The sequence below is a fragment of the Prunus mume genome, linkage group LG8, assembly GCF_029339155.1.
Source record: "Prunus mume cultivar Tortuosa linkage group LG8, ASM2933915v1, whole genome shotgun sequence".
Lineage (NCBI taxonomy): Eukaryota > Viridiplantae > Streptophyta > Magnoliopsida > Rosales > Rosaceae > Prunus > Prunus mume.
The window spans coordinates 11,537,082-11,551,458 of NC_142705.1; the positions used below are offsets into that span (position 1 = coordinate 11,537,082).

At 37.3% G+C, this 14,377-nt stretch overlaps 2 protein-coding genes across 11 annotated transcripts; one reads left to right on the forward strand and one right to left on the reverse strand.

Moving 5' to 3' along the window:
- The first annotated feature begins 482 nt into the window (after nucleotides 1-482).
- On the forward strand, nucleotides 483-7,535 carry ABCG22 (ABC-2 type transporter family protein). Of its 10 annotated transcripts, none has more exons than XM_089042761.1 (12): nucleotides 581-620; nucleotides 1,287-1,677; nucleotides 3,460-3,654; nucleotides 3,728-4,097; nucleotides 4,208-4,443; nucleotides 4,671-4,826; nucleotides 4,928-5,111; nucleotides 5,320-5,631; nucleotides 5,879-6,166; nucleotides 6,311-6,595; nucleotides 6,720-6,827; nucleotides 6,955-7,535. In XM_089042761.1, exons 5-12 carry the CDS (start codon nucleotides 4,244-4,246, stop codon nucleotides 7,174-7,176), a joined length of 1,755 nt encoding a protein of 584 aa, XP_088898887.1. In that variant the 5' UTR covers nucleotides 581-620; nucleotides 1,287-1,677; nucleotides 3,460-3,654; nucleotides 3,728-4,097; nucleotides 4,208-4,243; the 3' UTR covers nucleotides 7,177-7,535. The 10 variants fall into 10 exon arrangements, with proteins under 10 accessions (XP_008241111.2, XP_008241114.2, XP_088898887.1 ...); XM_089042759.1 differs by having other exon boundaries at nucleotides 582-620; nucleotides 3,460-3,533; nucleotides 3,728-3,796; XM_089042760.1 differs by having other exon boundaries at nucleotides 585-620; nucleotides 3,460-3,533.
- An 18-nt stretch (nucleotides 7,536-7,553) lies between these two features.
- On the reverse strand, nucleotides 7,554-13,850 carry LOC103339574 (prolycopene isomerase, chloroplastic). Its single transcript, XM_008242896.2, is given in 14 exon segments — nucleotides 7,554-8,008; nucleotides 8,489-8,597; nucleotides 8,690-8,800; nucleotides 9,386-9,499; nucleotides 9,627-9,761; nucleotides 9,873-10,021; nucleotides 10,150-10,228; nucleotides 10,336-10,488; nucleotides 10,564-10,620; nucleotides 10,753-10,835; nucleotides 11,440-11,539; nucleotides 11,665-11,871; nucleotides 12,944-13,044; nucleotides 13,047-13,850. Coding segments are annotated over 14 exon segments (2,139 nt in total). The 5' UTR covers nucleotides 13,714-13,850; the 3' UTR covers nucleotides 7,554-7,934.
- Between the last annotated feature and the right edge of the window lie 527 nt (nucleotides 13,851-14,377).

A 14,377-nucleotide genomic window follows, 5' to 3' on the forward strand; every position in this document is an offset into this window, starting at 1 on the left:
TGTCTGCATTGGGCTACTTGATTAGGCGGCACATCATCCATCCAAATGAGGTTAAAACATCATCAATGTCAAAAGTTGCTTAACTGATCGCTCATACCATAGCAGCTAGCAACTCATCACCAGTTTTGATTTCATACAGAAACAAGATCACCAATATTCCACCCTTAACAGCAACAACAAATCGTCCTAACACGTGTACGACAGTGATATATGCATCATGGATGCACTCGATGAGTTATACAAGTATGATTTAGATTGTTCCGTTATTAATAAATCGTGTCTCTCGTAGACTCGTACCATTTATCTCAAGTTAAAAAATATCAACTAACTTGTCATTATCAATTTCTTATTGGCTGTGAGTAAATAAGATTCATAGTATTAGACCCAGATGGAAACAAACGAAACACAACGAAATCAGTATAATATAACAAGTTTTGAGTGAAGTTGTTATCACGCGGTTTTAGGAGAGTTACATGTGTTTTGTAAATAATGGGGGAACTGCAAGGGTATTTTGGTAACTTCACATTCCCTCTTGATTGGGCTTTGCTCTCTATAAAGAGAGGGGGAGGATGCACCCACAAGTTGAAAGATCATGCATCATACCTCTCAAAACACCAAAGGTAGCTCTCTCTCTCTCTCTCTCTCTCTCTCTCTCTAGTCATCCTCTACTCCATGCTCATTCCTTTTCAGTCATATAACTAAGAATAAGGTATGGATACATTGGGAGTTTTTTCTTTCTTTCTTCCTACCTTCTAATCATATTGTTTTGGACTTTCAACATTTTCATTTCATTTCTTTCCTCTCTCTTACTTCTATGCTAATTAGTATATCATGATGCAACCCCAACTATCATTTCTTTCCACTAATTACATTGTGATTTCATCATTTTTCTCTTTTAAGTTTGCTTTGCAACTTAATTTCCCAAGTTTTCTTCTGCTAATTATAAGGAATGAGGACATTGTTGAAGTGTAGAAGAAGATTAATTAGGTTTCTTTCCAATTTCTAACAAGATGACATTATTAATGCTTCTACCTTAAAGCTCCTCCCATTTTGTGGTGTGGGTTCCTTTGCAACTTTACACCATACAATCTTTTGTTAGCACTCTATACCTACCTCTCTACAAAGATTTTCCCAATTAAATTTTGCTTTTATTTTTCCACACCAAGCCTTGTAATTTTCTCATCACATCCATTTTCCAAAGGCAGTAAAATATTATGAATTAATTATCACATTCATGCAAATGAATTTAATTAATAACTTGCACTTTTTTTTTTCTTTCCCTCTAGTGAAAGATGGAGAAATTACCAAACTCTTCCGTGCTGGCAAGGACCAAGTCCGATCAACTAGTGGAAACTGTGGCGGCCGCGTTCAAGTCACCTCCACCAGGCGAAGCCATTGCGGGGTCAGCAGACGGCAGCAGCACCCTATCGAGGAAGTCTAGCCGACGCGTGATGGGGGCGTCACCCGGGCGTGGTAGCGGCAGTGTTGGCAAAAACACACACATTAGGAAGTCTAGGAGCGCCCAAATGAAGCTGGACCTGGATGAGGTCAGCAGTGGCGCTGCTCTAAGCCGAGCCTCCAGCGCCAGCTTGGGGTTCTCATTCTCCTTCACTGGCTTCACTGTGCCCCCGGATGACATCGCCGACTCAAAGCCTTTTAGCGACGACGATGATATCCGTAAGTAGTATTTCATGCAAATGCTTAATTAGTGACTTAATGCATGTGCTCTTCACCCATAAGTATATAATTAAAAATTAAAAATTAAAAATTAGGAAATTAAATCTGTCCCAATGCAAGAGCTAAAATACAAAGGCCAGATCGGATTAAACATTTTTATTTATTTCACTTTTGAGTATGTATGCACATGTTCTTGCTTTTGGTCTTTTTTTTTTTGTCCTTGTTAAATTTATTTCATTTTGCTGTTATTGTTGTTGTCTTTGTTTTTGTTTTGATGATGCATGTTACTTCCACTCTCCCTACCAGCTAGTCTTTGTTTCCCAACATGTGCTGACATTCAAAGAGTAAAAAAAAAAAAAAAAAAATTTAATTTTTAAAAAATTATGTAATTTAAATCACTTTTAACTTTTTTGGGTTTTTAATAGACTGAATTAATATGAATAAAAAATATTTAAGATTTTTTTTGGATTTTTTTGGGTCCTTTTGCTCTTTGAGGGGCAGTTTTGGTAAAATTAGGGGAAGAGAGTGAAACTTTTGAGTAAATGATTGTTGTGGTGCTCAACTGGTAGCCAGAGAGAAAAAGGCCAAATACAGTTTCCAACTCTTTGGTAGAAATAATCCAATCAGATTCTTATTAGGAACTTGCCAAATGACTTTTAAAAGAGAACAGTGCTTTACAATGACATGGAAATGTGAAGATGGTTAGGGATTGGGTCCCCACTGCTCCCAGAAAAGGAGATAACATATGGCTTTATGGTCATTGATTATGAAATATGAAAGGGAAAAGAACAATACTAATCTAACATCTAACAAGACGTTTGAAAGGAAGGGGAACAAACCACCCACTAGTGGTTTGGATTAATTGTTTATTTTAAAAAAATTTTGGGTTCGAGTCTTAGCATCCGTGTAGTGTGTGTAACTTTAGATATACAGATTCCCAGTTCAATTATACAGTTTGTGTTCAGGACCATTGTTAGCAGAGAATTAGTACAACCAGAAGAGAACAGTGGTGTAGCGGTGAGGCATGTTTAATTTTTCCACCTACCATACCATAAAATTTAGAACACTAGCATTCCCTTCTTTTTTCTTGGCCATATTTTTCATGTCTGGTTTTTTCATATTTCTCTCCCATGGCTTTTTTTTAACCTTTGATGTTTTGCTTCACATCAGTCTCGTAATCACCACACTGTGCATTCTTTGACAAATGCGACCACCAGAAGAAAACTAGTCGTCTGTGGGTCCCCATTTTGAGAGCAATTGTGGGTCCCAAATGGTTAAATGAGAGATTAGGTCCTCTCCAAATCCCATTTGTGCTGGGTTAATTGGGCCTGATTGGTGGTCATCAAAAGTTTACATTTTATTTTTCAACAGTGGACCAGAGTCTACCTAAATTAGCCTTTTGGTCTGATGTGAGATTGCATCAAATTTAATATGGAGAAATTTGACATGCATGTCGAAGGAAAAAAAACATCTAATTAAATACCATGTCTTAATCAGTTTGACCTTAAACTATAGTTTGAGGGTTGTTCTTGAATATGAGTTCATAAATGAAGGTTGGATAGATTGCTAAATAAAAAGTTGTTTTTGCTCCCTATTAATATTTACTTGATTTTGAAAAATCCATTAGAAAAAGACATGCTTTCAAGCATAAAAAAATTCTTGCTGCATAAGCATAGGCATAATATTTTTTTCTTTTTCTTTGAATGCCTTAATTTTCAGCTGCTAATAGTGAAATAATAATATAATAACAGAGAACTATGTATGATTCATTGCATAATGCAGCAGAAGATCTTGAAGCTGGCACCACCAGGAAGCCGAAATTCCAAACAGAACCTACTCTGCCAATTTATCTCAAGGTTTTTCTCCCTTCCAAGTAGTTACACAAGTTATACAAGTTACAAGTTGCCATGTTTGCCATGTATGCTTTCCTTTCCCTCTTCCGGAAAACCATTGCAATTTGCAACTGCATCTACCGGTGTACGTTCAAAACCTGTACATGTTCAAATCGTAGTGCTCGAATTGATGTGATACTTACTATCTATTTGGACAGGCAAGGGTGGAGAATGATCTAACACACATCAAGGGCGATCCATAGAACATGGCTAGCAATATAAGCATGGTCAGGTTCAGTCTTGTACAGAGTTTCATTCTATATGACTTGTATGTACAAGACTTGCCCTTCTTTCCAGCCAAAAGGTGCTACACGTTCATATAAATAAACTCACATAAACTGCTTTTAGGGTCCTAGAAGAAGTAAAGAAATCATGGGTTTTAAACCCTACAGAAATAGTTTAGACACCTGCATATTGAGCCACGCAGGTTTTTAGCCTTCAGTAAGGGCTTAAACAATCCCAAATAGGAACACCAAAAGCATCAAAGGAAAGAAGGGTATGGACGGTCTGACATATTCTTCCTGAAAAGTAATTAACTATCTTTCTACGTTGCAATAAGTTTGATATATTACTGCAAGTAACTAGTTGACAGTCTTAATTACTGATGAAGGCTAAATCTTGTTCTGGTTTTGTTTCAGTTCACAGATGTGACATACAAGATCATTCTCAAAGGAATGAGGACAACTGAAGAGAAGGATATCTTGAATGGGATTACCGGTTCGGTGCACCCGGGAGAAGTTTTGGCCCTGATGGGACCATCTGGAAGTGGAAAGACCAGCCTCCTTAATCTGCTTGGAGGCAGGGCAGTTCAAGCCAATGTCACTGGTTCCATTACTTACAATGACCAGACATACTCCAAGTTCCTAAAAAGCAGGTACGAATCTGAAACTAAAATTTTATCACTGTAATAAAAAATATTATATGGACACAGATTATAGGCATGGAGGCTTCTTTAGTTATTCTTTTGGCAATCAAAATGGTTTTCCATTAAAAATCTGCTTGATTGAAGCAGAGTACATGGTTTCTTTTCTCCTTCAGATTCCAAAGTATAATATATATTTATGCATGTGTGCAACAAAATTGACACGAAGTGTATGGCAGGATAGGGTTCGTTACGCAGGACGATGTTCTATTTCCTCACCTTACAGTGAAAGAGACATTAACATATGCAGCCCTCCTTCGGCTGTCAAAGACATTGACAAAAGAGCAGAAGGAAAAACGAGCTCTAGATGTCATTTATGAGCTAGGCTTAGAAAGGTAAGTTCTCCCTCTACTGCTGCCATTGGACTTATAAGCATTGTCATCACTGATCTTACTAGATTAAAAAGCTAACTAGCAAAAATCCTTGATACGCACAGGTGCCAAGACACTATGATTGGTGGCTCCTTTGTCCGTGGGGTATCAGGTGGAGAGAGGAAGAGAGTTTGCATTGGCAATGAGATCATAATTAACCCTTCCCTTCTGTTTCTGGATGAACCAACCTCTGGCTTGGATTCTACGACTGCACTTAGAATCGTTCAGATGTTACAAGACATAGCAGAGGTATGTACTTCAGTTTTGACAGACAGATTCGGTATGGCAATTAGTTTTATAATTGCAAGGCAATGCAGAGCTGCTTTTAGTTTCTCCAAATTCTGAGGAAATACAATTATTTTCATTCAAAAGTTAAACCTCAACTTTATTAGTATATTTTTCAGAAGCAGCTAATAATTGAATTGAGAAATAAGTAGTAAGATTCTTTATATGGCAGGCTGGCAAAACAGTGGTGACAACAATCCACCAGCCATCAAGTAGACTCTTCCACAAATTTGACAAGTTGATCCTTCTTGGGAAGGGAAGCTTGCTTTACTTTGGGAAAGCATCAGAAGCAATGGTTTATTTCTCATCCATAGGATGTTCCCCACTTATTGCCATGAACCCGGCAGAGTTCTTGCTAGACCTTGCAAACGGAAACATAAACGACGTTTCTATACCATCAGAGTTAGAGGATAAAGTGCAAATGGGAAATTCAGAAGCAGCTGATACAAGAAATGGAAAGCCATCTCCAGCCGTTGTGCATGAGGTATGTTCTGATTGATTTCTTAAATTTCTAAGAGAGGCGCTCAAAAGAGAAAATTATCTTCCACATATATATATTAACAATGTGCACATGTCAGGAATAATTACTCCCAAGTATAAAGTTCACAAATATAGATAGGGATACATAATACTTATTGATCATTGCAACTTACTTGTCCTACAAGAAAAATCTGTCTGATTTCGGACTGCATCATCAAACGCACTAATCTGATGTGTCTATTTGAAAGCAGTATCTTGTGGAGGCCTATGAGACACGAGTTGCAGACGAGGAGAAGAAGAAGATTATGGTTCCTCTTCCCCTTGACGATCAACTGAAGTTGAAGGTGTCGATTTCAAAACGAGAATGGGGAGGAAGCTGGTGGGAACAATTTTCCATCTTGTTTTGTAGAGGAATTAAAGAACGAAGGCATGACTACTTCAGCTGGTTGAGAATTACCCAAGTCCTCTCCACTGCAGTTATTCTGGGCTTGCTATGGTGGCAGTCAGATAGCAACAATCCCAAAGGCCTGGAGGATCAGGTAAATCTTTGCTTTGTCAAAGCAATAAAAGTTACAAATATCACAGAAAGGTCTTTGGGGGAAAGGTCTCAAAAGGAAACAAATTAAGAAGCAACCAGGATTTTCAACATCTGTTATTTATTTGTTTATTTTTCTTCATTGCAGGCAGGATTGCTTTTCTTCATTGCTGTCTTCTGGGGATTTTTTCCTGTCTTCACAGCAATTTTTACATTTCCTCAAGAAAGGGCCATGCTGACGAAGGAACGAGCAGCTGACATGTACAGATTAAGTGCATATTTTGTTGCTAGGACTACAAGTGATCTCCCACTAGACCTATTGCTACCGGTACTGTTCCTCGTCATTGTATATTTCATGGCAGGCTTAAGGCTGAGTGCTGACACCTTCTTCCTAAGCATGCTTATAGTTTTCCTCTGCATTGTGGCAGCGCAGGTATGCCTCTTTCCAGCTACTGGTTGATATTTTAATTTATTTTTTTAAAGCTGAATATTTGACCTCTTCCAAAACACTATGTGAAAAATACCATATTTAACTACTTAAATGGCATGCAAAACAGGGACTTGGACTAGCTATTGGAGCTACATTGATGGACTTAAAGAGGGCCACAACTCTAGCTTCTGTAACTGTCATGACATTCATGCTGGCTGGGGGGTTCTTTGTGAAAGTAAGCATGCAATCCTTGACTGAAAATTTATATTTTGTCTACAAATTTATTTCCTAAAAGATTTCACATTTCCTATAGGATTGGAAGATATTATATCTAACACAACATGTTGTTTAAAATGTTGCAGAAAGTTCCGGTGTTCATATCTTGGATTCGGTATATGTCTTTCAACTACCACACATACAGGCTTCTTCTTAAGGTGCAGTACGAAGCAATCACACCAGCCATTAATGGGTTGAGCACAGACTGTGGTTTAACAGGAGTCGGTGCCCTTGTAGCCATGGTATTTGGATACCGGCTCTTGGCATACCTTTCTTTGCGGAGAATGAAGCTTCAAGGTGGAGCTTAAATGCGATGAAGTCTTCAAGGAAGCCTAGAATCTATTAGAAGCTATCTTTTGAAGCATGAGTTTCAAATTAACTGAGGAAAACTAGCTGAGGATCACTGATCTGGAACTTATGCATTCTTCATTCTAAGAACTTCTTAAAATTTATGTCATGTAGCAGGTAAAAAGCCAGATAGACCGGTTAGTTGTTGTGTAGCTAATTCTCTATATGGAGAAATTTAGGGTTGTTTTTGGAAAATTTTAACTCCAGGTAACGAAAGAAATTCAGATCGAAATCTATACTTTGTATGTCAATTGTAATCGACCAGAACTCCCTACGACTTTACTGAATTCATGAATGAACCTTTTCAAATTCAGTTCTAGATGGCAAGGGTCCAAAATGAAGGCAAAATTTCTATAGATTGATTTAATGAAAATCAGTTTATGGAGTTGCCACTTATACATATGCATTTCTTGAGAAAGAAAATAAAACAATCAGCTAACAGACTTAGCAGGAAAAGGTTGTACTTTATACAGCATGGAGACCACTGTACATTTCTCTAGAGCTCATGTATAAACTTTATCCTATGAAATAAAAACTACAGAAGGCAATTCAACTGAGCCAAATTTGATAAAATGGCTAGAGCCGTAAGTACCTACTCGGTGTCTATCAACGTACTCCAACCTGCCGTCTATCACTGCTACCGTGCTATGTAATTAGGAAGATAATGCTTCTCCAGCCAAATTGTCAAGTTGCTTTTCATATTTTCCTGTATGAAATCTCATGCTAATGTCCTTAACCATCCAAGAAGTCGAAGGAGGGCAGCATCCAATACTGGGGACTTCTTCTCAAGCCCTGTGAAAGAAATAAAAAATAAGGAAAAGAAATAAATAAGTCAACAAAAAAGCTCAAAAGAGTTCTCAACGTTAAGGTCAGTTATGGATGGCTCTATTTCAACACCCTTTATTAGCTCTTCAATCCCATTATCCTTTATCAATATTTTTATTCCACATCTTTAACTTATTTACTCTTTCATTTTCTTTACTGAAAATTAAACACTGCCCATTAGGACCAAACTTGGCAGCCTTTAACTAGAGAGGAGGTGCCATGATGCCTCATGGTTCAGAAAGAGGAGCTGCCCATGGCGCACCTTTGTTCCATGCTTGAAGGGAAGGAGAGGGAAAGGGTGAGGTGGTGAGGAAAGGGGTGGGAAAGGGAGAGGGAATTATTTTAATTTCTCTTCAAGGGTAAACTTATAAAAATTTAAATTGAGCAAATAAGGGGTCTAAATAGCCAACCCCTATGATTTCACATTGAATTAAGCCTCTAGAATACCTATATCAGCAGCTACTCGATGAGCACACATTACTCCTGAGAAGGATACAGCTATAACTCCTTGTCCCGGAAAGCAGCTATCACCAACACAGTAAAGACCCTCTATGGCCTGCATTATTCATCATTGCATAGCTCCCCTTCTTCAGTATGCTTAAAGTCGATAAATATTGAAACATCCATTGATATTATAATTGAACTTACTGTTGTATTGAATGGCATTCCCAATAAGCCCTTAGGAGTTCTACGTGGTATTGGTCCATAAGTACCCTTGTCACGAGCCAGGTACCGCCTGTGTGTCTTTGGTGTTCCCACCTGCCATGATTGGAGAAACTTTTAATGGACATATCAAATACTGTAAACTAAAATTTGTGGAATACCAAAGTATTCACCCATAGAAGGGGGCAAATCATCAGCTCATTAAACCCATTCACCCAGATTATACCTTTCATTCCACTTCCTCCAAAATAGAGAGAGCAGAGAGAAATAAATAACAATTCCTAAATAAGACCATCAAATGCCTTCCATGACTGTTGGACATTTGTTAAGATACCATCACTCTCACAAAGGAATTTTAACTCGTTAAAACCTCAATAACAATTGAATCCACTTCCATTATTTAAATTTTTTTGTTCATAGGTTGTGAACATAAGATTTATGATGGTTTGCTGCCTCCCACAACAAGGGGCGTAATCTATTTTCACCAACTTGAGAGAGAATGGAATCATAAGCCTTTGTTATTATTTATATTTTGTACAAGATTCAAAACTTTTCCTAATTTCATCTCATCTTTCTCTCTCCGTTTCTCTCCTTTCAATGTCACAAGATTGCAATCTTAACACTATTTCATATATCTCAAATGCTTCAGTATAGATTAGTCGTGAGAGGGTATGGTATTACCTCCTTAAAAACGATGGATGATTTTAGCCCTGGAAATAGTTTATCCTCTAATCTGCCAATGATTTCATCTGCTACAATCTCTTTCTTTGCTTCGTAGTCCTTTCGAGAGAGTCCCTATATAGAAACCGCCACCTCACTAGTTATTCAAATTTCATAGATATGTACTAGGAGGGGTTAGGAAGAGAGTGGGGGGAATAATCAATGTCAACTATTCATTTTAACTTTGATAACAGATAGTTACCTCCCAGTCCTCTATGGAAGAGGTTGTAAATATGTGAAGTATGTGGCGTCCTTCTGGAGCCAACGATGGGTCAAGGACAGTTGGAATGCTTAAAAAGATACTTCCATAAGGCTCTTCTAACCTTGTCCAATCATCCTGAAAACAAGATGGAAGACAATGACGAACAGATGAGTGAGAATATTCCAATTTCAACGCCCCAAAAAGTTTCCATGCAAATGATGGTACTGAAAAAGAAAAACAAAGCACCTCAAGCACAAAATGGTGGCAATCCGTATCTGGTGGCAGAACTTCAGCTTTCACCCCCATGTGAATGGAAAGAAAAGATGGGGCCTTAACATAAACTTTCTGAAAATTTTCCTCTTCTTTTGGAACATCGTCTCCTTTTAGCAGTGTTCCTAAAATAAAGTTGAAGGTAATTAGATTTCGATTGAAATAAGTAAATATAACAGCACAACAATCAGCAGCAAATATTGATCATCCCAAAGTCAGTCCAATAAATTCTCGAACTCCTGGCCACACTAACCAAAGGTATTCCATCTAGTAGCATTTGATATTATGGTTTTGGCAAAGAATTCCCTCCCATCTGAAAGCCTTACTCCAACCTACATGCCGACTAAAATAAAATCATCTTTTGACAAATACAATGACTACAGCAAGACAAAGAGTAGATATCTTTGCATCACATATCCAAGATTAAATTTGAACTCACAGCTCTGCCCTGATCAACTATGATGCTAGTAACATTGGCCTTGTAAAGTATCTCACTGCCCTGGTCTACTAGACCTTTTGCTAAGGACTTTGCAATTCCGCCAACACCACCAACAGGGTAGTTAATCCCACCATAATGCCTGTCACACATAACCTGTTGAAAACATGAATGAGGAAACAAGAGAAAAATACACAAGATAGGGCCCAAAAAGCTATTTGAAAAGCTTACCATGCTTGCATTGATCATTGGTGTCTGTAAAGCCTTGACTGTACTCACAATAAAACACTGTAGATATAAACGTAAAATATCTTTATGAGATGGAGGGGAAGACCATTTGTGGACCAACAAAGTTGCAAAGGAATAAATATATAAAATCATAAATAAGAACTTCAATAGGATGAAACAACTTCACCCCACCTCCGCATCTATGAAAGACAACAGCTGGGGATCCTGAATGTATTTACGAGCTATGTCCCCAGCATTTTGAGGCAAATAGTAGGCTGCAATAGATAACACATCATGTAAGCATTTGGGAACACAGATAACATATTATGGCCGGGACCAAAAGTGCATTAATCGTCACCATGAATAATCCAAATTCAAGAAGACTATTGATACAAATTAAATAAAGATATCCAAGAAGACTAACATTATCATTTTTTAATCTATTCCAGTAACTGCACCAGATTCTATTGGGGACTGATATCTCAAAATTTTGAAGGTGTCAATATTGTCAACTGTATCAATGACAACAGTGCTGCAATCAATTGTTCTACATCCCCATTTCGTGGAGAAAAAGCATTGTAATTGGTGGTAAAATGTCTTTTGAACATCAATAGATCTCATTATATAACTACAACCATCAGGTCAATTAGGGATGCATCTTTTCCCTGTTTCAACTATTTTAACCAATGATTTAATCCTATGGACATCAAAGATTCATTAGTATATTATTGCCCAAAATATCCTGGCTAAAGCTGGAAAAACCAACCAAAGACTAAATTAAATCTTGCATGATGGCTCGAATTAAGGATTGAAGATTCATTGCAGTTATTTTTTTTAAAAAAAAAAAAAAAAAAAAAAAACAGAAATACTAATGCTTACCAAGTGTCAAGCATTCAAAAGGCTTCTGAAAGAACTGTCCAAAAAGGTAGATTGGCTCCTCAAGTGACTTCAGTTCCAATGAGTTCAAGGCATTGAAAATCTATCCATTTGTACACAATCTATTAATGTAAGTTTTGAATTACAAGTACTGGCAAAACCCCAAAGGAACTCCCAGTCAACTTGCAAAAGAAAAGATGAATTAAAGAAAAATGAAAAAGAACAGACCTTCCAACATTCACCATAGAATTTGAGAATCCCTTCCTTTTCATGGGGAAATTTACCAGTAAGTTCTGTGATAAATTCACTGTATTCTCTGTGCACTAGGACAGAAAGATTATTGGGGAGATGATAATGGACAGTAGTCGGATCAGGTATCACCTGCATCTCACAACCCACTGCTGCCAATGCTTGGGTTATCAAATTTAGATTGCCCTGCCCATATTTGTGCAGTAAAGAGTCAAAGAAGATTACCAATTCAGTGACCACATTTTATGTGAAAATATCAAGACTGAAAAAATGCAGGCTGCACTGAAACATGACATATTCGGCACTTTCAGGCAAAAAAGAGTTCTTTATCCAGCACAAAACGCCAACAAGATATAAATCATGAATTAGAAAATTAGAACCCAATGTCATTACCAAAAAGGAAAATCTCGAATTATATCAAAATATACAAAATGCATGAGATTTTACATATTTGCACACCGAACTTGCTGTAAATTTAAATGGTCTCAGACGATTGACTACTTTGCCCATTCAGACATGCCTCTGCCCTTGGACAAATCTCTCCTTTTCCCCCCAGAGTCGATGATCTTTAAGCTTTATATGTCACTTGTTTAGTAACTGTAGCATGTCTATGTGAAATAGTGCAACGAAGAATGTCTGCTATTACATTCTCATGCTTACAAGTTTCTATCAGGATACAATGCTCCTCATGATTCAAACTTCCAACCTCCAATGAGTTTCCATGAGTCTATTACACTCCGGATCACCAATCTCAACATCATATTTGTAGGATACAATGCTCTTCATGATTCAAACTTCCACCACACACATTAAACAACTATAACAGAAAGTCAAAATCATAGTGAAAAATAACTTTCAATAACTCAAGAAAGAGCCACCTATAATAACAATGCATATTCTACAGTCACAAAACTTTCATAAATTTGCTTCAGTTTTTGGTTTTTAGTTCTCATTTTGAGTACCATTCCACATCCCTCCCATTATCCTTCATCCACCCTTCTTCATATCTCATTGCTCCCATGCATTTCCCCTCTATCTCTATCTCTAACATAAAAGAAAAGAAAACTAAAACCTAAAAACGAATGGTTATTAAAGGTGCCCTCAATTATTAGCAGAGCTAAGCATTTCAGCTTTAATAGACTAGTCTTAACTTGTGGAATAATCAAGTTCTATTCAACCATTTTCAACTCAACTCATATAGCTAACAACTAAAGCGCAGTATACGTAAAGAAAAATCAAAACTTTAACTAAAACTTACCTTATCGCTGAAACCGAACATCACAGAAGATCCAACATCAAAAGTGTAACCATCTCTCTCATAATACCCAGAGCTCCCACCAGGAATCACATACTTCTCAACACTAAAACCCTGGCACCCTTCACAGCCAACTGGGTAGCTGCAACCAACCCTCCAATTCCTGACCCTATAACAATGGCGTCATAGTAGCTCTTACCACCACCTCCCTCTCTCTCCACCACTTTATCTACACTCAATGTTGAACTTGACCTCATCACAAAGTTCAAATTCCTGGAATTCACCTCAGACAACCCTAATTGCACACTACCATGTCTGCATTTACTGAAATTTGAACCTCCCAAATGACACCCTTGAATCAATTTGCTTTTGGGAACTTTGGGTCTCAGAGTGTCCAGGTCTCTGGTCTTATAAAACCCTAAATTCAATCCACTGAGCTTGTAATCACTGAGAAATGAGGTTCTACCATGCCCAAAAGAGAGTTTTCTATGTTTTTGGCTTCTGGGTCTGATTGTACCCAACTGCACACTATATCCATGACCAAGGAGCTGAGAATTCTGAGACCCCAATTTCAATTCACAGAGATTATGACCATTGCCCTGAGAGCCATGCTGGCTAAGAATAAGCTGAAACCTGTGCTCTTGAATTCTGGGTCTTGAAGTACCCAATTGGGTGCTGCAGTGGTGGTGACTGGGAAACTGAGAAATGTGCATGGAAGCAGGGGAAGAAGTAAATCCAAGCTCAGGCATGGAAAGTGAGTGGGGCAAGGACATTTTTGATTTGGTAGCAAAAGCTTTGGTGGGAGAGAAGGTGATGGAGCTATTGCTATAACTTTTTTTTTTTTCTGGTTTTGTTAAGTATAATTCAATTGTGAGTAAGTTGTGATTCCACTTCAGGATTCCTCAAGAAGATGGGACAAGAGGTTTTGTTTTTTGGTTAAGAAGTGGGTTGGTCGAGTTTATTTTGCGTTTTGTTGGAACTTGGCCGTTAGAAATTTGGAATTTGGTGGGTGAGTCACTATATCTTTTTTTTCTTTTTTTTTTTAATTTTATTTTGGGTAGTGGTGAGTCATTATTTCTTTAAGAACACACCAACAAATATTTCCAAGGCTCTATTTTTAAAGTAAAAAATAAAATAAAATTAAGTACTTGTTTTAACCAATTTTTTTTCATATCAAATCATTACAATAATTAAATACTCACATTTATCATTACATTTATGTATTTTTATTTTTTTAAATACTCACACAAATCATTACAATAATTACTAAAATACAATTTCATCTTATAATATCATTGTTTAGCACACTCAAGATGGAAAACCAAAAACCAACTAAATTGGTTAAAATTTTCTTAAACTCTTTTCATTTGATTTGATTAACGAATTAATTTGGCATTTTGATATTTAATTGTGACATGTGGGTTAATGAATTGTTGG